Below are 27,399 nucleotides of genomic sequence, written 5' to 3' on the forward strand. Positions count from 1 at the left end.
AGCTCTAAATAAATACCCTTAACAAACAGGTTAAAAAATGTCAACGGAAATGTGTTATAAAGAGATTTCAAGTGGTACCAGACTCATTGCTACAAACTAGAAGTTTAAGGTCAGAGTTTACATAGGGGACATAGTAGAAACTGATGTTTATTGAGTGTTGGTATGTACCAGACCCTACATTAGGCATTTTATCACTGTCAACTCATTTAATCCTTGTAGCAGTCGAAAGAGGAATTACAGCCATTTGCAGAATTGGAAAAGGGTTTCAGAAAGTTCAAGTCACTTGACCTAAGTCGCATAGCTAAACTGATTCGAAACCTCTTCTATGACTTGGGAGCGCCTGTGGCCAAGATTACTAATGCCCATTTCCCCACATTTAGAAATCTCTGCTGTTATTAGATGTTATTAATGTTAGATGTTATTAATGTCTAATGTTAAATTAGATGTTATTAATGTCTAATGTTAAATTAGATGTTATTAGATGGAGTCATGGCTGCTGTAATCAAAGCTACAATCCCCAGTCTCACTTGCATCTAATAATGTTTGAAGAGAGTGTTATGTGGCTGTTTCTAGAAATATCCTTTAAAGGCAAATTGGTGCCTATGTCATTTTCATCCTTACCCTTCCTACATTTGCCGCCAGGAAGGTTCTATGATGGCTGCCATCTTGGCGGTGATGGTGGTGGCCACACTGCAGGGATGGCCGAGTAAGGAGCTGTCCGTAGCCCAGGTCCCTGGAACTTCATAGAGGAGAACCAGCAGAGAAGGTATCATCCACTCACCTCTGGACTTTCACACAAGAGAGAGAACACACTCATAGTTCCTACCTCACTGTTATTTACGATCATTATTATAGCTGAACATCATTTTAAAATTAATATAGAACTCAGTACCTTGTCGAGCAGTGCTGCATATGGCAGAAATGAAAATATGTGGTGTAAGTTCAAGTTCTCAGGTGGGAGGTGGCAAGGGCTCAGAATCGTACAGACTAGAAACCTGGTAATCCGTGTTTGGCAGTGGGAACATTTAGTTCAAACTGACCTTACTCTACCTTGGAAGCTCTGTCACCTGCTGAGGGAGACTGTAGCATGAAGGGAAAAGGTAAGACAAATTCAGAATTTTGCTATGACTTGGATGTTTCTGCTGCTTTAAGTGGAGTCGCCCAGAGTTGAACCCAGGCTGGAGAGCACCTGTGTGCAAAAGGAGGTGTGAGGGAATAAAAGTCTGTCCCAGGAGGCCCTCTCTACCTACAATCTAGAGCCTCGGATGGTTGAAACAGCCAACACCCTCTGTGTCTGATGAGAAGCCCTTGGAAGTGTGGATTCCAGACAATGGCCTTAGCAGAGTAAGACTGTGGTCCTAAGCCTTTTTCCAGCACCTTCCATTAAAGGTTGTTTGCCAGACATGGTATCCAGCACAGTAGCAATCATCAAATGATAGGTTTTTCCCCTAAAGCTATGCTTCAGATGGCCCCAAGAGAGTCTTTACTAGATGGGGAGGAACGGGGGGAGAGAGAGAGGCAGGGCATAGATGCCAGTAACAGAGCAGAGCCAGGACAGAGCAAAGTTCTGGACTTTGCAAGACATGCGGTGAGTGGGAAGGGCTTTGAGGGGGAGTGGGTCTGTGGGTTCCATCTGATAAGAGGATACATAGATATTTAGGGAAGCCGACTGTGACAGAACTGTAAGTTGACACCAACCCCTGTTTTTATCCTTTCCTACAGTGATATAACCCCTGATCTTTAGCTGGCTCATTCAGGGCAAAACGGGGACCACACTCAGCATCCATGGCAGGCTGGTTTAGTCATGTGACTAATTCTGGCTGATAGGATGTGGCGTTTGAAGCCCTGATTCCTAGTGTGATGATATTGGGAGATGGAGCCTTGGGGAGGTAACTAGGGTCATTAGGTCATGAGGGTTGAGCCCTCGTGATAGGGTTAGTGCCCTTATAGGAAGAGGAAGAGGATGATCTCCCTCTCCATGGCCACACATGGAAGAAAGGCCACGTGAGAACACAGTGGGAAGAGGGCTGACCGCAAGCCAGGAAGAGCCCTCACCAGAAACTGAACCAGCTGGCACCTTGATCTTGCCCTTCCCAGCCTTCAGAACTGTGAGAAAATAAACGTTTGTTGTTTAAGCCCCCCAGTCTGTGGTCTTTTGTCATGGCAGCCTGAGCTAACTAATACAACATCACAATGTAAAAACCAAGCCCCCAAAACCTCCCCAAAGCATGGTCACACGTGTTCCTCAGCCAAACTCCTTCTAATAGCAAGCGTTCCTCCTCATTCTTGAGCAGCGCGCCAACTACAGGATGATGCCATCCGGAGGGCAGCGTGCCCACTTCTGGGGACAGCCCTTGTTTTCCAGCCTTTCCAGTCTTAAGGCCTCCCTAGGTGTTGGGCTCTTGATCGTGGCTTCATTAGGATTAAATTTCAGATGGAAGCTGCTCGGAAACACACGCTGAGGACACTTGCTCCTCGGCATTAAATCAGCTTGTTATTTGTTACCCTTTAGAATCCTCTAATTTACATGTGGTCTCTTCTGTGAACGCTTCAAATAAATCTGAATTCACTTAGACAATTGTATGGGTACTGTAAAACCACAATTAAATTTCAGGACTTTGTAGTCGTCCAGCCAAGATGCACTCCAATTAGAAATAATTGCTGTTAACGCTGTTATGATGTGGTGCTGCCCACTCTGCCCCAGACCTTTGTTCTACAAAATCCCCTGGGAGTCTCTTCTTTATTCTTCAACTAAATAGATAGGCGCCTAGAATATACGCTTTTGGAATTGTAATATAGGCGCAATATTGTGCCTCTCTCTTAATTAACCTTGTTAACCAAGGATTTGGAACATGAGTTGGTTGGCGTAAGCGGGCCTTTGATCCTCTGAATGCACGTCTCTAGTTGAGGAGGAAATAAAACGCTTTTTCTTCTTCGGCATACGCCAAATACCTTTATGATTCTGGTTCAATGAAATAACGTGTGTAAAGCGCTTAGCTTCGTGCCAGGCGCGTTAATATGAGCTATCGTTTTTAGGATCACAAAAGGAGTTTTTAAAAGGCTTTCTGAAGGGACAGGAAATACAGGGGCGGAGCTGTCGGAGCCATGCAGGAAGCTCAAGAGAAATTGGTCCACAATGAATCCCAGACGCCGCATTCCCTGAGACGGTTGCTCCTCTAAGAGAATCTTACCCCCAAGATACTCAAACTCTCATTTCTTTTGACTCTCACAGGGTCTTCCGGGATACTTCTCATCCCTTCCCGCGCTCCACCAAAGGATGGGAAGAGACAACGGCTGCTCTTTCTCTTGCAAGGTAGGTGCTCCCACCAGCCTGGGAAGGAGCTCCAGGGATACGGTAATTAACGTGTTTCTCTTAATCGTGCTTTTATAGTTAATCTCCAAAGCGTGAAACAGTTGGCCAGTTGATTAAACTGTAAGCATACAATAGATCTGAAATGAAGGCAGCCCTGAGGAATGCAAATGGATAAAATTGTTCATTCTGTGGTAAAAACACCTCACAAGGACCCCAACTTGAAATACTAAATGAAGCACTTGAAATTACCCACATGAATATGATTTCTGGCTTAACAGGGAACAGGTCATCTAACTCAGTAGAATATCATTTCTTCAGGGTAAGAAGCAACCATTCTTGAATCCCTTCTAGGAAAGAAATGTGACCCTATTTAGAGTGTGGTCTAGAATCACTGCCCCTCGGGTCACCCGGGGAATGTGCAGGAAGGCTCCCCGACACAGCGGCCCTGGTGCACCCTCCGCAGGGTACCCAGGGCTGTAGAAGCAAGCGTTTGTGTGGCTGCTGTGCGGAGGGGGACGTGGGAGGCTGGCCTTTCTACACCAGGTGGCACAGTTTCAACAAGGCCAGGGCTGAGAGCAGGGCAAGGGGGAATCCAGAGCTCTGCGTCCTCTGGAGAGAGGGCACCCAGTTCAGCACGACCCATCAGCCCTCATCTCCGCTGCCCAGCGCGGGCTCAGCCACAGCCAGCCCCATCTGAGCCACCTCCCCAAAGACCAAAGCGAAAGGCAGTTCACGAGAGAGAGGATTATCTCACTTTCACATCTGTTGCAAGCAAATGACAAAAATGGGCTGTTTTTTTTTTTTTTTTTAATTTAAAAAACTCAACAGAAAAGCAGTACGCAACATTATTTTCAAAGGCATTGGTTGAAAATACCAGTCCGGACAGCAGACGAAGAACTTGTGGTTTCCAGATACATTCTGTCGGACAAACACTTCTTCATTGAAACAGACATTGCGTAGCTTTGGGTATCAGGTGACATCAGCCAGAGTTGGTCTTTAGTCTTTCTTCTTATGGCCAGAGAAGCTATCCATTGAATTAAAGACACCCATATACTCAGCCAAAAGCATTCCAAGCTTGAGGGGCAAGAAACTAAAGAGAACACAAGAGTGAACTTTCCTGGTTATAATTCATGAAAGCATCTTTACTGGCTCCGCTGAAAAGCAGGGCCACTGACTTGTTGCAGAAGAAGTCATTCACACACGCCCACCTGAATGTCCCTGCCTCATGGTCACTCGGGGCTTGTCCACCACGTGGGAGGACACTGGCCCAGGGTCTCTGTATCTCTCCTTGCTTTATTTACACTATTCAGTCTCCAGGGCCTCACTACACTCTGTAACGATGGACAGGAAGCCGTGAAGTCCTGTGGAGTCGTGAGCCTGGCTTGCATCCCAGTTCTGTCACCCGCAGTGTCACTGGCCTCTGGAGACTCAGTTCCTTCCACTGTCAAAAGAGGTCATCACTCTTTCTTTCTGGGACCACTGGGAGGATTAGATGCAATAGCTCCTCCGAGCTTTGGCATGGCCCAACTAAGACTGTTCATCTTCTCCACCCTGCTCACCCCTCCTGACACTCTGACCCCGTCCATCCAGATGTTCACACAGCAGGGTGAGGAGAGGCACAGTAAACAAACCGGAGACTTGTCCTGGGAGTGGGGTGAAGAAAAGGGCCCCGTGCTCATTGTACCTCCGAGGGCAGCCCAAGATATCCAGGTGGCTCCTGCCCTCCCCGGCTTCCGGTCTCTGGTCAAATGTTACCCTTCTCCATGAGACGCCCGTGCGGACCTTACTGACAATTCAATCCTGCCGTGCTCTCTTCCACCTCTTGCTCTGGGATCACCTTCTCCTGCTTTGTATTTCCTTCATAGCACTGAGGACCACCCAGAATATCTTTCTTTTACTTTACTTTCTTGTTTGTTTGTTCCCTCCACCAGCCCCCCGAGAAGAGAATCTCCAGTGAGAGCAGGGACTCTTGTCTCTCTTGTTCTTTGCTGTAACCCAGATCCTGGGATGGCCAACAGAGCATGGCACACACTAGCCACTCTGATGATGATTGAATGGATATTTGAAGGAGTGTGTGATGTGGTTCCCTGTCACTGAACTTCTTCAGGTTTCCAAAGCCTTCTCAGGACCTATGCAGATAGCTCCCCAACTGGGCCCAGAACTAACAGCCTATGAAAGTAAACGTAACCTCCATTTTCTGACTCATGGGAAGCACCGCAAGTATGCAAATTTGAGATTGTGTCAGCAAATGGGAACAATCAAGGGATCAAAATCCATTCATTTAACAGATATTTTTTAAGTGGCTCCCGGCTGTAGGACCTGGAGTGATTTGTTGATACGACTGACACATTACAGAAGTAATAGAAGCAGGTACTGTTACCTTTTTAAAAACACTATGAAGTATATAAACCTTGGCATATATAAGTACGGTTTGTCTTGCAGGATAGCATCTACTATCTTCCTGACTGCATATTCTGGTTCCAGAATCGGTAACAGAGAAGGACAGCTAGGGGGTCAAAAAAAAAAAAGCCGTATATTAAGAAATTAATAAAAGCAATTCTTAAAAATAGGATAAAACAGTTGTAAGACATTATCATTTATTTGCTTCTTTCCCTGCCAGATTTGATCTTTTTCTATACTTACTTCCTTATTACCTACCTGGCAAATACTAGCATAACTAGGATTCGAAATGGAAAATGATTCTAATTAATACACTGATGTTACAATATGCCCGTAGGTGAAACTGTATTAAATGAATGGTCTAAATGTTGTAAAGCGAGTCTTTGAGAAATCACAGCCGGGACTTCCCTGGGAGTCCAGTGGTTAAGACTCCACGCTCCCAATGCAGGGGGCCCAGGTTTGATCCCTGACCAGGGAACTAGATCCCACATGCATGCCGCAACTAAGACCCGGCGCCGCCAAATACATAAATGAATAAATATTTAACAAAAATAACAAAAAAAGAAAGAAAAGAAAACTACCTGCCTGTCATCTCATGAGTGCAGACTGGGTATTTATGCCCCTTCAACAATTTCTGGTCCTTCTGTGGAATCAGGGAGAAGGCAGGATGGAGTCAGGTGGCAGAAAGGGGGTGCGATGGGAGTGCCGAGGAGATGGGGGAGGAGGTCTGGGCCACAGGGTGGCTGCAACTTGGATACAGCCTTGATAACCCATTGCTTATTAAACCCAGTATCTTAAACACAACTGCATTTGAGGAAGGAAATTCTGAAACCATTTATAAATCAGGCTGCATGCTGGAAACATCTTTTTAAACAACTTTAGAAAGCAGATAGAACAAAATAAAATGGATGGCTAATCATTTTTCAAAACATAGTTTCTTTGAAATCAGAGGACATGCTTACCCAGTAGTACAGCCGTCAAACATTCCAGTGTTTATAAAAAATGGGCACACAATAGTGGTTTTGATCCCGTTTTGTTTCTTGGCAAATGTTTCCATAAATACCGATTCAGCAAATCCAAAGGCAGCAAATTTACTTGCACAATAATCTGAAAGAAGACAAACGATGCTAACGTAGAGCAAAAAGTTTTTAAATGCCATTACGTTAAGGTTTCCTCGTAACATGAATATCAACAGAGAATGGGACGGCAATTTCAGAGTTCTTATTCCGTATGATCTTGGTCTGCTCCACCTGGAAGGGGCCAGGAGTGAGCCGGAAGGACCACAGTCACCTCAAGGTCAGATTACAATGACCACGTGGATTCGCGGAGAAGCAGGGCTGCGGGGAGCCTCCTGAGGGGCGGGTCACACAGCCGGCCTTTACTCCCGTGTTAGTGATGGTCAGACACTCCGCCAGCCATGACACGCGGCCCAAGATGTGCGTCCTGTCCCTGTCCCAAAGAACTGCAGCCCAGTCGGGGCAGGAAGACACACAAAAGGAGAAATAAAATAATAGGTCAAGTGGGAGTCTAGGCAGTGGAGATCAGTGTGGGCCATGATACTCAGATCAAATTTTCTTCCAACTCTAATTCTTCCACTTCCAGGAGAAAAACAAAGGACTCTGTCCCTTCCGCCTCAACTGCGCGAGTTATCTTCAGGTGCAGGGGGAGGGGAAACTGGTATTTGTGTCAGTTTTGAGCTCTCTGTCCTCAGGTACGCTCACTTCAAGTAAACACCTGAATATTCAATTTACTAAATGGAAACGTGGGGAGAAGAGGAGTTTAGGTGGACTTATCCTTTCCTCTGCCTCACACGATGCACACCTCCTGGCTCCGGTGGAAAGCAGCTCCTCCAGCTGGCAAGATCCAGGCTACACGTGCCAGGTGTGGGCTGGTGGGGGCCGCTGCTGCCCAAGACGGTGGGAAAGCCGACAGAAGAAGGGGCCGGGGAGGGGGGGTCCTGAGCCGCTTCTGGGATCATCTGAGTCGTTTGGTAGAAATGCAGCTCTCTGAGCTCCTCGGCCCGCGAGATGAAGAGGTGTGGGTACGGCCCAGGGCCAGGGAATCTGCATTCTAAATAGCATATCTGAGGTTCTGACACAGGGGAGCCACCACTCACACTGTGGGAACTCAAAAGGCTTACACTTGTTCCTAAGGGGAGCACGGGTGGGAGAGACGTCCGTCTGAAGACAGAGATGTTGTGTCCAAGAAAAGGCTTAAGACGAGCTGTAAATACACTCGTATGATTTCAAGACCCGTGATTTCTCAGATGTACAAGACAGAGGTAATAATAACACCTGATGAATTCTAAGGAGGACAGAGGAAGGGAAATCCAGGGTACAGGGAGATGTGTACAGGCTGCTAATATTTTGGGTGATGGGTGGTTCCGGAAACCTATCCACGTAGCTGAGACGTACTTGCTGAGACTAGTGTCGTGAACCTTCCCCCACACGACTCAGCTCCAAAGCACTAGGCAGGGCCCAGTCGGCCCGCTGGGCCGTCCACTACTGAGTGCTGCAGTTAGGGTTCCGGTGGGTGAGCCTCCAGGAGGGACAGCACTTCCGCTCCTCCTGGAACCAGCTCCCCAGTGGGCCGCCTTCCCCGAAGATCTTGGCGTACGTCTTTGTCCCCTCCCCACCTCTAATGTCAAGTCAGTTGCCAGGGAAATGGAAGTCACAACAAGTTCCTGCACGTCTCCAACCAATGGAAAAGCAAAGAGGTTAATTTTAGGTTTCCTGGGGTGAAGACATTTTTCTCTAAACTCACGGCTAGGGGAGATCACTTAATGGAAACTTAGGAGGGATGAGAGTCCTCCTGGTATCATCCTGATAACAGTGCCGGGTGAGCTGATCACTTGTGTAAGAAATTTATCAGTAGGGTCTCTCTCTTTCTCTCTTTTTAAAGCCAAGGGATTGCCTAAGACCTAATGCTTCCCAAGTGCATAGTTCAACTTCGTGTACGTATAAACTGCTGGGTGATTTTGCCGGACCGTGAAGTTCTCAACCACTTACCTTACCTGAATATCCCTCTTCATCTATTATCCTTTATTATGAGTGCATAAGGTCAGTGCTGATTATTCAGAGCTATTACTCAAGTTAAAGTTACAAGAAACTTTGCAATTGTGAAATATCACATTTCTCTTACCGGCCAGTCCGTTTACTCCAATTAATCCAGCTGAACTTGAAATGCAAACCAAATGTCCATGGTCATTAGCGATCATCGCGGGTAGAAAGGCTTTATAAGTCTAAGAAGATCAAGGTGAAATGTTTAACATCTGATGCCACATTTTATATTTTTTTCAGATGTTTATAAGATCACTGTGATTGAAAAAAAAATGAAGCTCAAAAAAATACCTGAAGGCACTGGGATATTCAAACTTAACCGTCTGGGAAATAACCATCTTAACTGGTTTAATCTATATCGATGCTTTCCTGATGGCAATTCCAATATTATTAAAAATAACTTATTCAGACGTATATTTTGCTCGTGTTTGACTTTTAAAAACACAGTATTAAGACAATAATTGAAGCAGTATAGGAAACTCTTAGTTGTGGCAGCCACGACCCACAAACCAATAAGAACACTCAAGGATATGATTATTTCAACTCATGGTGCCTTTTTTCCTCCCTGGGCTTACAGCCGAATTTCAAATTTTTCTGAACATTGTTCACAGGACATGCGACTGCTGGCTTCAGTTTAAAAATATCACTTTATTTTTAAACTCATCTATACTTCTTTGAACGATGGTTTCTTATTTTTATTCCATGTCATAAAGGAGAATATCTGTTAGACAGAGGAGACACACACTGTGTCTCAGCATGTATTATATAGAATACCTTCACCTTTCCTGTGGGACCTGGGAGAAAAAGCTAAAAGAGAAATAAATTTGGGGACATGTATTCTGCAACAAAGGAATAATGAATCAAATATGGATAGTTGCATATTTATATGAAATAAATTTATATTCGTATTTTCAAATAGGAATAATACGAATAAATATGAGAAAAGGGATCTCTAATGAAAGTCAAGCAACCTTTGTTTGTCTGCATCTCGATGAGTTTCAGAGAGAAACGAACAGAGAGAGAGAGAAGTGGAAAGTCAGAGAGGCACCAAGAGCTCAGCGTGACCCACGGCATCCCGAGTTCCGACAGTCCATGATGATGGGCATCACTGCTCCGTGGGACACGCCCCTTGGGAGCACGGTCACCACGAGCTCTCTGACCCTCGGCAGTCACGTGCCTACTCCGGGCAGGTGCTTAAAGGGCGTTTGCGAACTCGCCTGGGAAGAGTGTACAGAGTGTGAGGACTCGAGGGCATGACAGGGGCCAGGGAAACACCAGCAGCTCAGGAGCAACTAGCAGGGGAGAGAGAAAGAGGAGACCAGGATGGGGACGCGGACAGCGGTGGGGAAGGAACACAACGCCCCGGGGGTGGACACTTAGGAGACGACGCCCTCCCATTCATGCTGACCGTACCTTCTAACCTCTGTCTCGAGAAGGAGCGGGGCATTTGCAACAAGACAACATCAATCCCGTGCAGTCGTTCCTGAAGGAACTCGGTGGCCCCTTAGCTTGGAATCTTTCCATCTTTCTCCCCCAAACTATACGGAACGCTGAAACTACCACAGCAGCGTTACGTTTTTGGTGAAACCAGGGGACACAAAACCTACAAACTCCAAATGGCATGTGAAGGCTGTCACAGGAGAGCTGGGCAGGAGCCCCTGAGGTTGGCGTGGGGAGAAAGGAGGGGGTCTCTGAAATGTCCGGCAAACTCTCACTCCCCGATGGAGAGAGCTGGTCTGGGGGACGGGCTGTGGGCAAGAGCCGGGTGGGGGGGTAGAACGAGGGCACGTGTGTGGCTGGGGAAGCTGACGTGACTGGTCTTTGCAGAAGCCAGGAAGACGCAGCCTGAATGTGGGCACGTCGCCTTGGAAGTCAGGGCTGTGCCTCAATGTCCAAGGCCCCTAGTCACCAGGTGGGACTGGTGGGAACTCTCCTTTCCCTGGTTAGGTACCGAGTAAGGTGACCATGCGTCTTGGTTCGCCCCGAACAGACCTGATTGATGCTTGCTTGTTAATTACGCCTCCTTTCACTTCAAGAGAGTTCTAGCCAGGAACTCTCTTAGGCAAACGATAAGGTCACCTGGTCATGTCTAAGCATGGTCACTTTTAACTTCTATGGTCCCTTGTCTCACTGGGCTGTTTTAAGGCTTCTTCATGAGGTGCCTGGGATAGTACCTGACACAGGTTGGCCTTCAGTTCATGATTATGACAGGAGGAGAGGACAGTTGTGTCTTTGTAGGATTCTCTGAGCAGAGGCGCTGGGAGGTGTAGGTTAAGTTGGATCTGGAGAGGACAGCTCAAGCTAGAATTAAGAAGTCTGTGCTTTATTTAGAGACCAATACTACTGTAAGAGAACATGAGGAAGGCACTTTAAGATGACAGAGTAGGGGCTTCCCTGGTGGCGCAGTGGTTGAGAGTCCGCCTGCCGATGCAGGGGACGCGGGTTCATGGCCCGGTCCGGGAAGATCCCACATGCCGCAGAGCGGCTGGGCCCGTGAGCCATGGCCGCTGAGTCTGCGCGTCCGGAGCCTGTGCTCCGCAACGAGAGAGGCCACAACAGTGAGAGGCCCGCGTACCACAAAAAAAAAAGGTAAAATGACAGAGTATATTTATAATAAGAAGAAAAAATAATTACCCATAAATGTGCTTTGAAATTCACATCGAAAGACTTTTCCATAAGCTCATCCGGGCAGTCGAGGAACTTTTTGCCTGTTACGATTCCGGCATTGTTGATGAGGATTGAAACGTCGCCAACTTCTTTCTTAACCTGAATTGAATAAGGAGAACAGCATCACCAGTGCAGTGCAGGCAGACCTCGGAGATACTTCGGGTTCGGTTCCAGACCTCCGCAGAAAAGCAAATACCGCAATAAAGCGGGGTCACACGAATTTTTCGGTTTCCCAGTGCATATACAAGTTGTGTTTACACTATACTGTAGTCTATTAAGTGTGCGATAGCATTGTGTCTTAGAGACAAGTTGCCTTAATTTTTTTTTTTTTGCTAAAAATACTAACCATCTTCTGAGCCTTCAGTGAATTATCATAGTAACAAAGATCACTGATTGCAGATTACCAGAACAGACATAATAATGATGAAAAAGTGTGAAACACTGTGAGAATTACCAAAATGTGACCCCGAGACATGAAGTGAGCAAATGTTGGAAAAATGGTGCCAACACTGTTGCTGAAGGCAGGGCTGCCACAAATCTTCCATCTGTTAAAAACCTTCAAATGGAAAAAAAAAAACACAGTACCTTTGAAGTGCAATGAGATGAGGTATGCCTGTAATTCCTTACATCATCCGGGTTCACTTCCCCATAGTTAACTCAGACTGAGTTAATGCGCTCTAAAAACAAAGTATGTTTATCTCCTTTGCAGAGTTTATGGCGCACCAGAAATCTAGGTCTGATGCCTCTCTACTCATTCTCCTCCCGTCCTATGATGGTTCCAACACTGCAATGCTACTTTCCTTCTACAGGTAGAGCTACTCTTTTTTTTTTTTTTTTTTTTTTGCGATACGCGGGCCTCTCACTGCTGTGGCCTCTCCCGTTGTGGAGCACAGGCTCCGGACGCGCAGGCTCAGCGGCCATGGCTCACGGGCCCAGCCGCTCCGCGGCATGTGGGATCTTCCCGGACCGGGACACGAACCCGTGTCCCCTGCATCGGCAGGCGGACTCCCAACCACTGCGCCACCAGGGAAGCCCTAGAGCTACTCTTATACTCAGTGGTCCTATGCGAAAATGATGTATAAGCAGCACACCATTTTAATTAATGCGATGGCACACCAGGCATGACAGCCATGCCATATAAATCACGACCTGGCCCGCAGAGCGATGGGGGCGGGGGGGGGCGGAAACGGAGGGTTTACGATATTCACATGCATATTTCAAACACACCGTTGGGCTCAGAACCCGTCTGTCCTGTTCTCACCAGCTGGCTGGTTCTCTTCTCCCCAACACAGACTTTCAGGTGTAAGATCTGTGAAAGGAGGATCAGAGGGGGGCCCCCGTCTGCTGCTGTCACGCTGGCCAGAGTAGGTGTCAATAACCTTGAGGAATAAAAATTCTGGGAGCGCCGCTGGAGCCTTCCCCTTAGAGCAAACCTTCAGCCTGTGGCCCAGGCCCTTTGTCAGAAACGAGCAACAGGATTTTCTAGGCTTGACGACAGGGGACGCGGCTGTCCCTCTGCCTTTGTGTTTTGAATTTCATTCCTGTGATGTGTCGCACAGCAGGGGCCCTGTCCCCCGCGAATCAGAGGGCGCCACTGGTTGCAGCACCGCTTACATCTCTAGCTCTGTGTGTGTGTGCACACGTGTGGGTGAGCACGTATGGGGGTGAACCTGCCTATGAGGATGGTGCAGCTGGGCACAGGGAGGCTGTACTACTGAAGCCAGGTGGATGCTGCCACCTTCCCCATCTGCTGTTGCAGAAGGCCCGGGTCCCAGCAAGGAGGCTGACGTGCTGGGTATCCACTAGCCAAGGAGATCCATAGCCTGGGGGAAATTTAGGATGCAATCGAGAAAGTTTCTGGATCTGAAAGTTTGCCCCTTGTTTACTCCTTTTTATGGGAAAAAAAATCTCTGGTACCTATCGTCTATCAAGAACAAGAAGTGGAAATGGTTGCTTTATAGTATCAATATCTTAAGGTCTTTTGTGTTTAAATATGAACCAGTCACTGCTTAAGAGTGGCTGGAGACGTCAGTCATAGCCAGTGGAAGTCAATGTGCCGGGCGATTGGCGCTCCAAGTGCAAAGAGCTTACTCTGTGAGGGTGACCACAGCAAACACCCCTGCGCTTTGAAGGGTGGTCCCTGCATAAGTCCATGCCAGTGTGTTAGGTTTGGATCCCCAGACTGCTGGGCAGCCTGCGACTGGTGACGGTGGTGGTCACGGACGTATAAAACGTAAAGACAAACTTAAAACCAAAGAAACTCACTGGCCAGGGATCTGCGCTAGGGAGTGAGGTGAGAAGCCGCAAGGGGATCCGGGTTCGAGCCAACAGGCTGCGCAGGACCCTTCCCACAGGCCGGTCTGCTTCCTTCCTTCTTGCTAAACTGGGGGATTCTGAGAGCCGTAGAGGGTGATGTGTGGAGCGCTCGTGCCGGTGAGCGGGATTTCCCAGGGAAAAGAGGCAACCACCAAACAGGTACGTGCCTCCGTGAGCTAAGAACGCCCGTACCGCCGGCCTACTGGAGCTCTGGTTTCCTGAAAGCGTTCTTTCTAAGAGCATCTGTGTCATTGCCAAAGCAGCAGCTGTAGTTGAGTCTTTAGGATGAATGTTCTGAGTTTCATATGGCCACTTAAGAGAAATACACGTAAATGGAAAGCACTGATGGGGGCAGGGGGGACAGCTGGACTTACAATGAGGCTAGATACGGGTTCACATCCTGGCTTGGTCCCATGCTAGCTCTGTGACCCCAAACAGGTTATTTAATAGCCCTGTTTCTCAGTTTCTTTACCCTCAAAGGGGTGCTACGGCCCATCTCTCGCACGGTAACGGGGGCCAGCACAGCCAGCACACGCGCTGGTGAGAGTGCATTCTTCAGAGTTAAAAGACTCAAGTCCCAGCGGTCGCTCTGCTACTTATTACCTGTGTTTCTCAGGTAAGCGACTCACCTGCCCTAAGTTTCCATTTTCTTATCTGTGATGTGGAGACAATAGGAGCCCTGACTTTACGGGATTGTGATACAACTCACACAGGGCGCTAAGCATGGTGTATCGCACACGGCGAGAACTCAAACATCCTAATTCCCACTCTCCGGTATTTTTTAAAGTAAAGGGATGTGGGAGAGGTACATCAGCACTGAGGAAGGCGAACAGACAAAGAAACTGATGGCTGTCAAAGAATTTACGTAGCGGTCTCACTACCCACAGGCAACAGCAAGCACCCAAGATTTACCTGATCGGCCACTCTATACACTTCCTCCTTCCGGCTGCAATCACAGGTATACGCATAAACCTCTGTGGCTCCAGCTTCCCGAGCCATCTTGCAGGTCTCCTCATTCCCCTCCCGGCTGACATCCCAGAGAACAAGCACCGATCCAAGGCGGGCAAATTTGATGGCTAAGAGCCTTCCAAGTCCACTCCCAGAGCCTGTTATAAGTACGATTTCACCAGCAACATTCTTCTGTGGCCTTGGGATTATGGCAAAAACCATAACCTCCAGAAGGGCAAACACTGATTTTCCCAAGAAAACGAAAAATGTCTTGACTGAGTTCAGGTTCGCCATGTTCTGGCTGACACCTATAAAGCAAGAGAGACTCATGTAAGGACCTCGGTATCCATTCCCTCTGAGCTTGCTTACTCCATGGAGCTCATACTTTCTGCAACAGTGAAAGAAACCAAGAAGCGTGATGTAAACATCTCTCCTGGCAGCAGACTCTCGACTTAGAAGGGGGAGGGAACCCACAGGGACCGTCTCGGCCAACTTGCCTTCATAGCAGCAAGGTCATCGCTATCTGCACACCTGCTAAGCATTATACTGACAGAAATGTTCAGTAATCAGGAACTGTACACGTGCCCAGATTTAACCCAAAGGAGAAGTTCACTATTTCTCATAGTTAACCTTTCTTCATAATAATCACAGGTCCTGATTATTCATGGTCAAAGCCTTGACCATGTGGTGTTTATGACGTAACTGCTCCCTTCTGGTTTTATTTTTACCTCCGTTTAGGTTTCTTATTTGCACTGTTTTCTTATTTGCACTGTTGTTCTTTACAATCTGAGATTCAAGAGGAAAATGTGAGGAGGGGAATAACCAGACGTTCGAAACCTCTCCCCCGGACTTGCTGTCAGCACACGGTACCCCTTCCCCACGCTCTGAGGCCCGCACGCCAGATCACTTACCACTCGGCCCTGTGATTGTAGGATATCGGTGGGAGATGGGTAGGCCCTGCCCCTGCCTAGCTGTGGAACCTGGGGCGGCCCACGAAGGCCCTCTGGGCCTCGGTCTCCGCACCTCTACTGGTCCTGTGGCCTCGGGTGGTTTTGCAGATGGGATGAAAATGTCTGCGGTGCATGTGACCACAGTGCTGGCCAGCAGTAAGTGCTTTACGATGTTACCTTGTTTCTCAGACCCACGGGAAGGCACTCAGTAGGTCTGCTGAATGAAAAAAAGGCCTCCCCTTGACAAATGCATACAAGGCTCAGTGCTTCCATCCTATCAGTTACTCACACTTTAGTGAGAATAAGTGTATAAGATGCTTCGCTAACAACCAGCTGAGAAAGAAGGGAAGGTCTTATTTCCTCCGGGATGAGGAGAGAAGGGGCAAACTGCTGGGGGTGGAAGGCTTCCCTGAATGGAGCGGTCACCTGAGAGGCAGGGATGAGGACAGAAGATGGACATCATGAGTGAGGTGAAGCGGTTCTTCACTTACTTTGCAGCGTGGCTGAGGACAGACTAATTCTCGCAGATTCATCCGCAGGATGGCTTGAAGCATGGTCAGACCCTTAGGAAATTGTGACTTAAACTGTTGTTTCTGGCTCATTCTACAGATGGGACTGCGGACCAGAAGAATATGTGTGTGGTTTAGCCAGGGTCCCTGTGCTAGTTCGTGCAGGCCAGGTGAGTTCACGATCCTGTTTACTGAGCACCGACCCCGGGCAGGTAAGATGCTGGTCCCTGGGGCTGAAGGGGTGGGCAGCCTCCCATAATCTCTGCCCTGGTGAGACGCCTCTCTCCTCAGTGTCTCCAGCACCACAAGAGTGGCCGGAAGCCTCACCACTGTGCTGGCTGACGTGAAAGTTACCGGATTCTAGACTTCGGTGTTCCGCTGTCTCAGTGCCGGCATGGTGCAAGCCCTGAAACGAGCCCCTCGTTAATCCCTGTCCTGGCAGATTCTTCCTGGGTTCTCCAGAGCCTAGCATCCTGAGACCTCCCTCATTTGGGGTTTAGGGTGTCTGCTGGGCACCTGCACAGGTAGTGAGGTCTAGAGATTAAGGTTTGGGTTGGAATTCGGGATCTGCCACTGACCTCTCAGCATCCTTGCTAAAAACTGTTGCATCTCTTCTGCCTCAGCTTCCTTATCTAAATAGTGGGATTCTACGGGTACATGCCAACATTTATGAAATAGGGAAGGTGTGCAAGTTAAATGAGGTTAATACAGGTATTAAGGAAGGGAGGGTAGTATGGTCACTACTACCCCGTAGGAAACTTCCGAGCAGACTGGGGAAAAACAAAGAAGGGGGCAGCCCTCTCCAGGAGGTAGAGGAGGGCGTGCCGTGGGATCTCAGCCCCTGCCAGGTTACGCACCCCTCCACCCCCCCGCCCCCCATAATGCGGAAGCCAGGCACATGAGAGCAAAGTAAATAATAGCTAGGGCTGTGATTGGTGTTCCTGCTAGCAATGTGAACTTCGGATCCTCAGCTATACCAAAGAAAGAGGGTTACAGCATGCAGACGATGTACCCAGGCAAACGTCCGGTTCTGTTTTAGTATAAAGTTTAGCAAGTCAGGGAGCATGTGCATTACATTTAATCAGGCTGAAGGCGTCTTTGGTGTCTCCATCCCATGGCTTTCACCCCCTTAGTCCAAAAGCTGAGCTAACTTGGTGCAGCCTAAACAGGTGACTTCCGCTTCCCCGGCCAGGGCGCGGCCGCAAGTCGGCCCTGGTACCGGGGGTGCGGAATGGGGTGAATGCGGGGGGATGGCTGGGGAGGGGCAGGCAGATGCAAAGGGCAGCGGGGAGCAGGGCACCTGGTCAGAATGCCCCGAAGGTGACGAGGTGACCAGGGATCAACCCCGCGCTGCTCCGGGATGGGGCGGGAGGCCACCAGCTCACTCCTCGGGGGCTCGCGGCGCTCCCCCGCGCTCGTCCCCGCCGCCCAGGCTCCCGGGCTGCGCCGTCTCGAGCCCCCGCCCCGCCTTGACCTTAACGCCGCCGGCGGGCCTCGGCTACTCACCCGGGATGCGCTGCCCTCGCTGCGACCGAGTGGCCGGCCTGCTCCGCCACGGGCCTCGCGTCACTGGTTCTCAGCCTCGCGAGGTTCCGGCTTTATCCCCGCGCCGCCGGAGACGAAGTCCAAGGGCGGGACGGCCACGCCCGCGCGGGGGTGGGGCGCCCGGGGACCCCGCCCGCCGTGTGGGCGCGCGCTCTTTTTTTTTTTCCCAGGCAGCCGCATGCAGGAGCTGGAGATTCTGTTGCGGGGACCCATCGCGCACCTGGATTCCGAGCAGGAGAATCACCAGGGGATGTTTAAGCATTGCGATGCCCAAGCTGCACCCGGGATTATTAAGTCAGAATTGCCGGCTTGGCAGGAGGCCCTGGTACGAGCGATTAAAAAGCTCCCCAAGTTGGGGATTGGCATGTACACACGCCTATATTTAAAATGGATACCCAACAAGGACCTACTGTAGAGCCCAGGGAACTCTGCTCAATGTTATGTGGCAGCCTGGATGGGAGGGGAGTTTTGGGGGAGAGTGGATACATGTATACGTATGGCCGGGTCGCTTTGCTGTGTACCTGAAACTCTCACAACAGGTAATCGGCTCTACTCCCACATAAAATAAAAAGTTTAAAGGAAAAAAAAAGCTCCCCCGGTGTTTTTAAAGAACAGCCGGAGGTTGGGACCCCCGTAGAAGAGAACCAGGGGGCGGCAGATGCGGAGTCCCTGCAGGAGGGGGCCAAGTCCAGCCTCTGCAGCCTGCAGTGCGGGGCACAGATAACAGTTCGGGTCAAAGTGTGACTCCTCCGCTTGGGATCAAGGTCTACAGCTTCGCTGGCCCGGACTTTGGCGTGTGGGCCTGGGGGAGGCGAGTGGGGGCGGAGCTAGCTGGGGGCCGAGGAGAAGCGGAAGAAGTTTGTTCTGACTAGATCAGGTTGGGAAAAAGGAAGTCAGCAGTGCTTCTGATCCAACCGGTGTTTATCGAACGTCTTCTCTGTGTGCAAATATGCAGAAGACATAGCAGTGCTACATCTGTCAGGGGAAAAAAAGAAAAACTTCGGTTAAGAACCTTAGCTAATCATTTAATATGAGTCACCACTGAAATGACTGAGGTTGGAGTTTGATGGGTGGCGTGAGGAGAAGAAACATCCAATTACAGGGTGCTGGAAGAAAAACTGGGAGTCGGGACAAGATTGCCTTTGGAGTTCAGCCCGGGTTGAGTAGCAGGTCCAGGAGTGCTGAACACGCAGAGGAGAGCTGGTTAGCCAACGTATATCTGGGACAGACCTGGGTATGTGAGGAACTGCACCTTTGTTCTTTTTTCGGCTGTGAGAAGAGCCAGGTAGGCTGTATAAGCCTGGAGAACGGGGCAGGTGTGCTCATTGGTTTCAAGTCAGCGAACATCACCCGAGGACACGTGCCGTGGGGGCCTCTGCATGGCTGGGGGAACCGCAAAGTCTCTTTTTGGGGGGTGAGACACAGTCAGGAAATGCACACCTGCAGATGATATAGACATGCAGGGTGCTGCCCCGGGTGCATGGAAGAGGGGCACCTGCAGCCTGGATGAGGAGCGGTAGCTGGGAAGAGCCTTCCGCACTCGGGGACAGAATGGGTCAAGGTGCGGGGGGCACTCAGCAGGGAGTGAGAAGTTGGGTGATGGACACCAGGTCACACAGCCCACCTGCAAGAGCTCAGATCGGGGGACGTCGGAAAACGGCAGCCTTATGTCATCTTCATGGTTTCTCTGAGAATAATCCTAGGCGGTCTTTCTTCTTTCTGGTGAGAAGTTCACAGTAGACCTCAAGAAAGAAGTCTCCAGCAGTATTAGAAAGCTCATTGAAACAAAACAGAAATGTAAAGCAGTGGGGCTCCACTGATGTTGCAGTTCAGGGAACTAGAGGCCCCGCCTTTGGAGAAGGCCTCAGTCTGACTTGGTGTGGGAACGCTCAGTGGATGACCATAATCCTGAAAACTAAGAAAGTACATTTTTTCTTTCCTTTTTTTTTTTGCGGTACGCTGGCCTCTCACTGCTGTGGCCCTTTCCCGTTGCGGAGCACAGGCTCCGGACGCGCAGGCTCAGCGGCCATGGCTCATGGGCCCAGCCGCTCCGCGGCACGTGGGATCTTCGCGGACCGGGGCATGAACCCGCGTCCCCTGCATCGGCAGGCGGACTCGCAACCACTGCGCCACCAGGGAAGCCGTAAGAAAGTGCTTTTAAAGGGTCCTTTGTGGCAAAGGCTATAGGGACAGATAGTTTATGGTGGCAGGTGTACAGTAGAATGGGCTAATGAACATATGAAAGAAACTGCTCTAACTTTATTCTTAGAGAAATGCATATTAAATCATTCCTTGCCTTCCAAATTGACAAATATTAGAGAGAGAGAGAGAGAGAGAGAGAGAGAGAGAGAATGTCTTCATATGGAGGTAGTATAAGTTATACAAATCTGGAGAGCAAGTAGGTATCAGAAACTAGAAAGGTACGTAACCTCTCACCCAGTTCCACATATGGGTTTATCTTTACGAAATAATCAGATATCATTTGTTGACTCCAGGAATGGAAACTGGCTACTGGGAGTCGGGGTTGGAAAGGAGAATTCTGATTGTATTGATTCATGGAAGTGTATTACTCTTTCTGGAAATACATATATTATTAAAAAGAAACTGATCATTAATTTCTAAGAAACATGTGCAGATGGAGTACTCTACAGTCATTTTACAAATAAAATCATGTTCTCGAGGATATAGAAAAATACTCTTCACATAATATGAGTTTAAAAAGCATAGTAGAAGACTAAATATATGATACGATCCAACATTTCTATGAAAACTGTATTTATAAGCATTAGAAATGCTGGTAGTGAATTCGCCAGCATCTTGATATTTTTTATTATCGAATAGTGGAATTTTGGTTGGTTTTTATTTTTTCTTTGTGTCTTTTTGTATTTTCCAAATTTTCGATTATGTGCATGTTTTTACTTCATAATAAAAAGTGTTTCTCAGAACATATATACACAGACATTTCCATTCAAGATGGCAGACAAGCATTTTCTGCCAAAATTCCATTGAAATGAAAGGGAAGTTGTAAAAATGTGAATACAAACAAAGTAGTGCTAGAAAAAAAGGAAAGGATCTATCAGTGAGGACTGACTAGAGGTCGGTAAGCAGATGGATCCCGTTTCCAGAAACCAGAGCAAAAGATACTTAACCTAAAACACACCCGTGGCAGGAGCTACAGAAATGAGTCATTCTTCCCAACAAAACCCTGAGTAACTACAATTCAGTAAATAAACACGAAAGAGTGGAAATAGGATACAGGGCATCCGGATGGAATAAGAGTCTTGATATAAAAAACAAGACACTGAAAGTACTGAAATAAAATATAGAAAACTTATTTTGTAATTTGGGGCTAGGCAAGCGCCCACCCCGAAACCATCAGTTATTGATCTGGCTCCATAAAGAGTGTAAACCACCACACAGTAAAAAAAATATCATAAGCAACAGACTAAGGAGGCAATATTTTCACATAAAGAATCGACATTTGATAATTAGGCATAATTTAGAGCATTCCTCTAAACCACTCTGAGTAGGGCAGTAGGAAAAATGGGTAAAGAAATGCACAGGAATTAATAGGCAAATAAATACAAATGACTGAAAACATCTGAAAAGATGCTAGATGTCACTAGTATTCAGGAAAATGCAAACTGAAAAAGAATATCCTCTTTTTAATCCATTGATATCGAGATATTAAGAAGTTAGAGAAAATCCAGGAATGATGAGGGTGTGGGAACACAGGTATTCTCGTGCACTGAGCGTGAGAGCAGATTCTGATGTATCCCTTATGGAAGGTGATTCGGCAGTAGCTGTCATGCCTTTGACTCTGCTCTTCCACATCTAGGGATCGATCACATAGGAATAGTGACACTTGTGCATAAAGAATTCTCACTGAAGCTTGTTTGCAATAGCAAAAAAATGGAAACTCCGTTAATCATGGTGTAGTCATATAACAGAATTCTATGAAGCAACAAAAAGAATGACGTTAGAACTCTATATACTGACAGGGAAAGATCTCCACGGTATGTTAAGTGAAAAAAAAAAAGTACAGACTTATCCCATGAAAGTTAAATTTAAGATTGCACTGTGTGTGTGTGCGTGCGTGCGTGTGTGAATACAGATGGAAACACTTAGAGCAATGGGTTTGAGGACACACACCGAACTGTTCAAATGGTTACCCCTAGGAGGGGACCAAATTCAGTGAGGGCCATTAAGGGAGGCTTCTCGCTTTAGGATATAGGTTTCTTTTCTTTTTTTTTTTAACTTAATTTTTACTAGAGTATAGTTGATTGACAATGTTGTGTCAGTTTCTGCTGTACAGCAAAGTGACTCAGTTATACATATACATATATCCACTCTTTTTTAGATTCTATTCCCATATAGGTCATTACAGAGTATTGAGTAGAGTTCCCTGTGCTCTACAGTAGGTCCTTATTAGTTATCTATTTTACATATAGTAGTGTGTGTATGTCAATACCAATCTCCCAGTTTAGCCCTCCCCCCTTTCCACCTTGGGAACCATAAGTTTGTTTTCTACATCTGTATGTTTCTTATTATTAGACATTTTACAAATGTTGTGCGTTATTTTGTAATCTTAAAAATGAAAATACCGTTTAAAATGGACATACTGTCTGTTTAGAAAAGACTCATTTTAAGAACAGGTTGTCAACACAACATTGTAAGTCAACTATACTTTAACTAAAAAGTTTTAATTCCAAATCTCCAGAAAAAAAAAAAAAAAAAAGACCAGGTTGCCTTTGGGAATTACTTTGTAAAATAGTGGAAGAAGTCTAGTCAACAGGTGACACATTCAAACTATATTAGTTTTACCAAAATGTATTATTTTGGGATACTGTCTGGATTTGGTTAGAAGGAAATTACAAAATTCTCAGAGAAAAACAAAATTAGCTTAAAAATAGTCTTGTTTGTTCCATGACAAGAGGAAAGCAGTGTTAGCTGGGACAGAAGTAGGAAATGGGTGTATGTGAAAACTTCAAGGAGGTACGAAGCAGAGTGGGCTGATTTTAAGGGAATTAATTTCCAGGTCTTAAACCCCACATGTGATCTTTCCTAAAGTGACTCACGTGAGTGGGTAGGAAGAACAATACATATAAACAAGTAACCCAAGAGTTGAAGGAGGCGAGGGACAGTTCTGCTGACACATGGCTGGGGAGAGTAACCATATACCACAGAAACCCACAAGTTCCCCTAAGACTTGGGGAAGACAGTGATAGGACAGGGCACATGACTGGCATTCCCTGTGTGCTGCATTTCTCAGGAGGGCTGGTCACACAGCCAAACACTCTTCATTCCACCTCTCACAGAAAAAGACAAAAGGAGGGGTTGTTATGAGTTTGTTCTTGCGCCTCTATTTATCCCAAGATCACTTTTTTTTTCCTGAGTAATCATAGCGTGAGTGTCATGGTGGTGAATTAATGCAGATTTGACCTGGTTTGCTATGCCAAGGTTGCTTGAGTCATGTTGGAAGACAATTCAGACACAGCCGGTGTCTCACGACACGGATAAGTTTTCTCCTCTTCATTCTGCCTTTCTGTTCTTGGATTTCTTTTCCCTTTTGATTCTGTCTTTGGTCAGGAAACACTGCTGGTGAAGGGCATTAGCTGCCTGTATTGGCTATTGATATATGATCAGATCGGGAGCAAGACAGGCAATCTGCCTCCTACCTCTGCCCCCAAAGCGTTACTGAAGTCTAATTTACATGCTATAGAATTCACCCATTTTAAGTGTACACTTTGGGTTTTTAGTAATTCACATAGCAAATTTACATATGCAAGTTTCGTTAATTTAGCATATTTACATAGTTGTGCATTATTGGGCTGCCTTCCATCACCCCAATAAGTTGTTGGCAGCGTTTTAAACCAACCATCTGGCTGAGATTTATTGTAGGGGATAACACGGATGATAGCAATTCTGGTCCCAGCTACACTGTATCTCACTAGGGCAGTTCTCTAGAGAGAACCCCCTCCCCAGCTCAACCCTCTGACAGTGTATCCTTTCTGGGATTCTGGGTTCATGTGGATGTTTCCCAATCCATCCTCTTGACTTTTACAGGCCCCGTGTTTTTGTCTTTTCTCCCCACTCTATGACCACCTAGGAGACCCAGGTACACATGCCTGCCCCACCTCCTGACAAACGCCAGCATAAGAGAGGCTTAACTCTCAGGATTTTCACATTCTTATCCTTATCTATCCTTTTCAAAACAGTTCTACCAATTGGTTTAAAATATTAAAAAAATTTTATCCAGAATGTTTAGATCCATATCAGAAGGCTTTCTCCGGACATCTAGTCCCTCATATAACCAGAAATGGAAGTCATTACACTCATCCTTAAAAACTTTCCTTTTTTGAGTTTTGAAATAATATTTAGAATATTCCAGGAGTCTTCAAAATGGGTGTATGTGAAAACTTCAAGGAGGTACGAAGCAGAGTGGGCTGATTTTAAGGGAACTAATTTCCGGGTCTTAAACCCCACATGTGCTCTTTCCTAAAGTGACCTGCCCGGAACTAGACTGTGCTCTGCTGGTTCTGCTTTTCCACCTTCCCTCATAATCGAGCTGGTCCTGTTATACAAAGTCTGGGGGTGCTTCTCACTCTTTCTGAACTTTACTCATGTTTTGCCCTGGATGCAAACCCCTCCTGGATGACAGTTAGATAATTCTAGAATGGATAGCTCCTGAGGAAGAGATGCACGAGGGCAAAGGAAAGCTAGCACAGAGCTGAAGGGGGCAGTGCCTTTTCATCCAGGTGGCCAACTCATGACAATGCTTCCTGCTTTCTCTATCTTAGTGCTAGAATTTAGAAGTGAGGTTTTTTTTTTTTTTTTTAATTTTATATTGGGATATAGTTGATTAACAATGGTGTGTTAGTTTCAGGTGTACAGCAAAATGATTCAGTTATACATATACGTGTATCTATTCTTTTTCAAATTCTTTTCCCATTTAGGTTATTACAGAATATTGAGCAGAGTTCCCTGTGCTCTACAGTGGGTCCTTGTTGGTTATCTATTTTAAATATAGCCGTGGGTACATGTCAATCCCAAACTCCCAATGTATCCCTCCCTCCCCCCCATTCCCCCCTGGCAACCAGAAGTTAGTTCTCTAAGTCTGTGAATCTATTTCTGTTTTTTAAATAAGTTCATTTGCATCTTTTTTTTTGGATTCTGCATATTAGCGATATCATATTATATTTATCTTTCTCTGTCTGACTTACTTCACTTAGGATGACAATCTCCAGGTCCATCCATGTTGCTGCAAATGGCCTGATTTCATTCTTTTTAATGGCCGAGTAATATTCCATTGTATATATGTACCACATATTCTGTATCCATTCCTCTGTCGATGGACATTTAGGTTGCTTCCACGTCTTGACTATTGTAAACAGTGCTGCAATGAACATTGGGGTGCGTGTATCCTTTTGAACCATTTTTCTTCTCCAGTTATCTGCCCAGGAGTGGGATTACTGGATCATATGGTAGCTCTATTTTTAGTTTTTTAAGGAACCTCCATACTGTTTTCCATAGAGGCTGTACCAATTTACATTCCCACCAACAGTGCAAGAGTGTTCCCTTTTCTCCACACCCTCTCCAGCGTTTACTGTTTATAAATTCTTTTGATGATGGCCATTCTGACTGGTGTGAGGTGATATAGCTCATTGTAGTTTTGATTTGCATTTCCTGACCTTGGAGAAGTGGCTTTATGTAGGGGACGTCCTGTGGGCCCAGCGGTGCATTTCCCTCTGGTCACCAGGGTTACATGCTCTAGGGGTGCCCTTTATGTGGGCTGCGTGGGCCCTTCTGTTGTGGCAGGCTGACTACTGTGGGCAACTAGTTAGTTGCTGGGCCCTGACTAATGCAGAGGCTGCTGGCCCACTGGTGCATGGGGCTGGGTCACGAGGTGGCTGGCTTTGGAGCCCTAGGAGGGTCCTGGGGCTAGTGCTGGCCCATTGGTGGGTGAAGCCAGGTCCCGGAGTGACTGACTGTGGGGCGGGGGGTCCTGGAGCTAGTGTTGGCCTGCTGGGTGGGCTGGGTCCTGACATGGCTGGCTGCAGGGCCACTGTGGTCCCGGGCCTGATGCCCACCCACTGATGGGTGAGGCCAGGTCCTGGGGTCTCTGAGCTTGTGTCAGCCTGCTGGCACGTGGGACCGGTCCTGGCACTGATAAACTAGAGGGAGGATTCCAATGTTGTGCTTCCCAGCACCAGTGTCCTCGTGGTAGAACGAGCTCCCAGAACGGCTGCTCCCAGTTTCCGTGTCCCCAGGGTGAGTCCCAGTTGCCTCCTGCCTCTCCAGGAGGTTCTCCAAGATCAGCAGATGGGTCTGACCCAGGCTCCTTTCAAATTACTGCTTCTGTTCTGGGTCCCAGAGCATGTGAGGTTTTGTGTGCACCCTTTAAGACTGGAGTCTCTATTTCCCAAGCCGTTTGGCTCTCCCAGAAGTAACCCTGCTGGCCTTAAAAGCCAAGTGTTCTGGGGGCTGATCTTCTTGGTGCAGGATCCCGGGACTGGGGAGCTTGATGCAGGGCTCGGGCCCCTCGCTGCTTGGAGAGAACCTCCGCGATTGTAATTATCCTCCTGCTTGTGTGTCTTGACTGTACTGCGTCTCTGCCCCTCCTACCCATCTCCTGAGGTTCCTTCTTTGTATCTTTGCTGTAGATCTCTTCTGCTAGTCCTCAGGTTGCTTTCATAATGGTTGCTCTGTAAATAGTTGTAACGTTGGTGTGCCCGTGGGAGGGGGTGAGCCCAGGGTCTCACTTCTCTGCCATCTTGGCCATTCCTCAGGATTTACAATTTTAAAAGTTTTAACAAGTTTGAAGACTATTGACATATACCAATTTTTCTTTAGCGTTTTTATATTGTCTTTTTTTAAATTGCTTTTGCAATTACCATTTTAGAGTTTTATCATTTTAGTCACTTTAGTAATAGATTTTGTAATTAATATTGATTAATTCGTAAAACTTTAAAAATCTGCTCCATCTAGCAAGAAACAATGGAAAAAAATAAACAGACGAACCATTCAATTGTCAAATACAGTAAAGCCATGGTTAGAAATTAGTTTTGAGTTAAAGGGCTTCTACTGAGTTAGGTCAACGTCCCTTTAATGATATAGACAGAGTGCTCATTTTAGCATTATCTTAGTGGCTCCAAACTGGACCAGGTATCCAGATAGCTTGTGGCATATTCATACAAGGGAATACTATACAGTCATGACAAGGAATGAACTACTCTGGACACAATCTGTGGATGCATCTCACAAACAAAATGCTGAGTAAAAGAATGATACACACAAGTAGATACTGTGTGATACCACTTATATAAAGTTCAAAACCAGCAAGATTTATCTCCAATGCTAAAAGTCAGAAGAGTGGTTACCTAGATGGAGTAATGACTGAGAGAGGGGTCAAAGGGGGTGGTCCTGGGGTGTCCTTTATCGGCTACATCATGATCCGGGTGGAAGTCACAGAGATGAGTTCACTATAAAGAAAATCTATCAAGCTATATACACTGGGTGTACTTCACAGAATGTATGTTCTATTTCAATAAAAAGCTTACTTTAAAAAAAGGCATCGTGCTTCTTTTACCCAATTAAAACCATGGCAACTCTTTAACATTAAATACTCTCTGTTTTACCTTTTTACTGTTGCCGATAACGATGATGATTTTCAGGTGAATTTTTTCACTTAG

The 27,399-nt window shown here is 47.0% G+C and overlaps 2 protein-coding genes across 9 annotated transcripts in view; one reads left to right on the plus strand and one right to left on the minus strand.

The window, feature by feature from the left end:
• Positions 1 to 17,655, plus strand: part of CHCHD7 (coiled-coil-helix-coiled-coil-helix domain containing 7) — a 62,616-nt gene extending 44,961 nt beyond the window's left edge. For 2 of the 5 annotated variants that reach the window (XR_004346386.1, XR_004346390.1), the window contains 2 exons: positions 3,233 to 3,313; positions 16,263 to 17,655. The gene's annotated coding sequence lies outside the window, so the exon portion shown is untranslated. Of the gene's footprint in view, positions 1 to 3,232; positions 3,314 to 9,012; positions 11,271 to 16,262 lie in introns of those variants that run through there. The other 3 variants (XR_004346387.1, XR_004346388.1, XR_004346389.1) reach the window with 3 other exon arrangements.
• SDR16C5 (short chain dehydrogenase/reductase family 16C member 5) lies at positions 4,107 to 18,109 on the minus strand. Of its 4 annotated transcripts, none has more exons than XM_032609459.1 (7): positions 17,669 to 18,109; positions 14,668 to 15,011; positions 11,407 to 11,538; positions 8,855 to 8,954; positions 6,676 to 6,820; positions 6,295 to 6,356; positions 4,107 to 5,819 (listed from the first exon to the last, which is right to left on the minus strand). In XM_032609459.1, exons 2-6 carry the CDS (start codon positions 14,995 to 14,997, stop codon positions 6,338 to 6,340), a joined length of 726 nt encoding a protein of 241 aa, XP_032465350.1. In that variant the 5' UTR covers positions 14,998 to 15,011; positions 17,669 to 18,109; the 3' UTR covers positions 4,107 to 5,819; positions 6,295 to 6,337. The 4 variants fall into 4 exon arrangements, with proteins under 4 accessions (XP_032465350.1, XP_032465349.1, XP_032465348.1 ...); XM_032609458.1 differs by lacking the exon at positions 6,295 to 6,356 and having other exon boundaries at positions 4,107 to 4,754; positions 5,694 to 5,819; positions 17,669 to 18,108; XM_032609457.1 differs by lacking the exon at positions 6,295 to 6,356 and having other exon boundaries at positions 4,107 to 4,403; positions 5,694 to 5,819; positions 17,669 to 17,793.
• Positions 18,110 to 27,399: the final 9,290 nt, after the last annotated feature.

This window comes from Phocoena sinus, chromosome 17 (genome assembly GCF_008692025.1).
Source record: "Phocoena sinus isolate mPhoSin1 chromosome 17, mPhoSin1.pri, whole genome shotgun sequence".
NCBI lineage: Eukaryota > Metazoa > Chordata > Mammalia > Artiodactyla > Phocoenidae > Phocoena > Phocoena sinus.

Excerpts from the sequence above, each read along its gene's own strand:
- SDR16C5 (XM_032609457.1), bottom strand. The coding sequence starts at position 14,997 with ATGGCGAACCTGAACTCAGTCAAGACATTTTTCGTTTTCTTGGGAAAA. Across the intron at positions 11,539-14,667 it reads TGTATAGAGTGGCCGATCAG|GTTAAGAAAGAAGTTGGCGA; the intron begins GTAAATCTTGGG and ends TATTCAATTCAG. Across the intron at positions 8,955-11,406 it reads ATTTCAAAGCACATTTATGG|ACTTATAAAGCCTTTCTACC; the intron begins GTAATTATTTTT and ends TGATCTTCTTAG.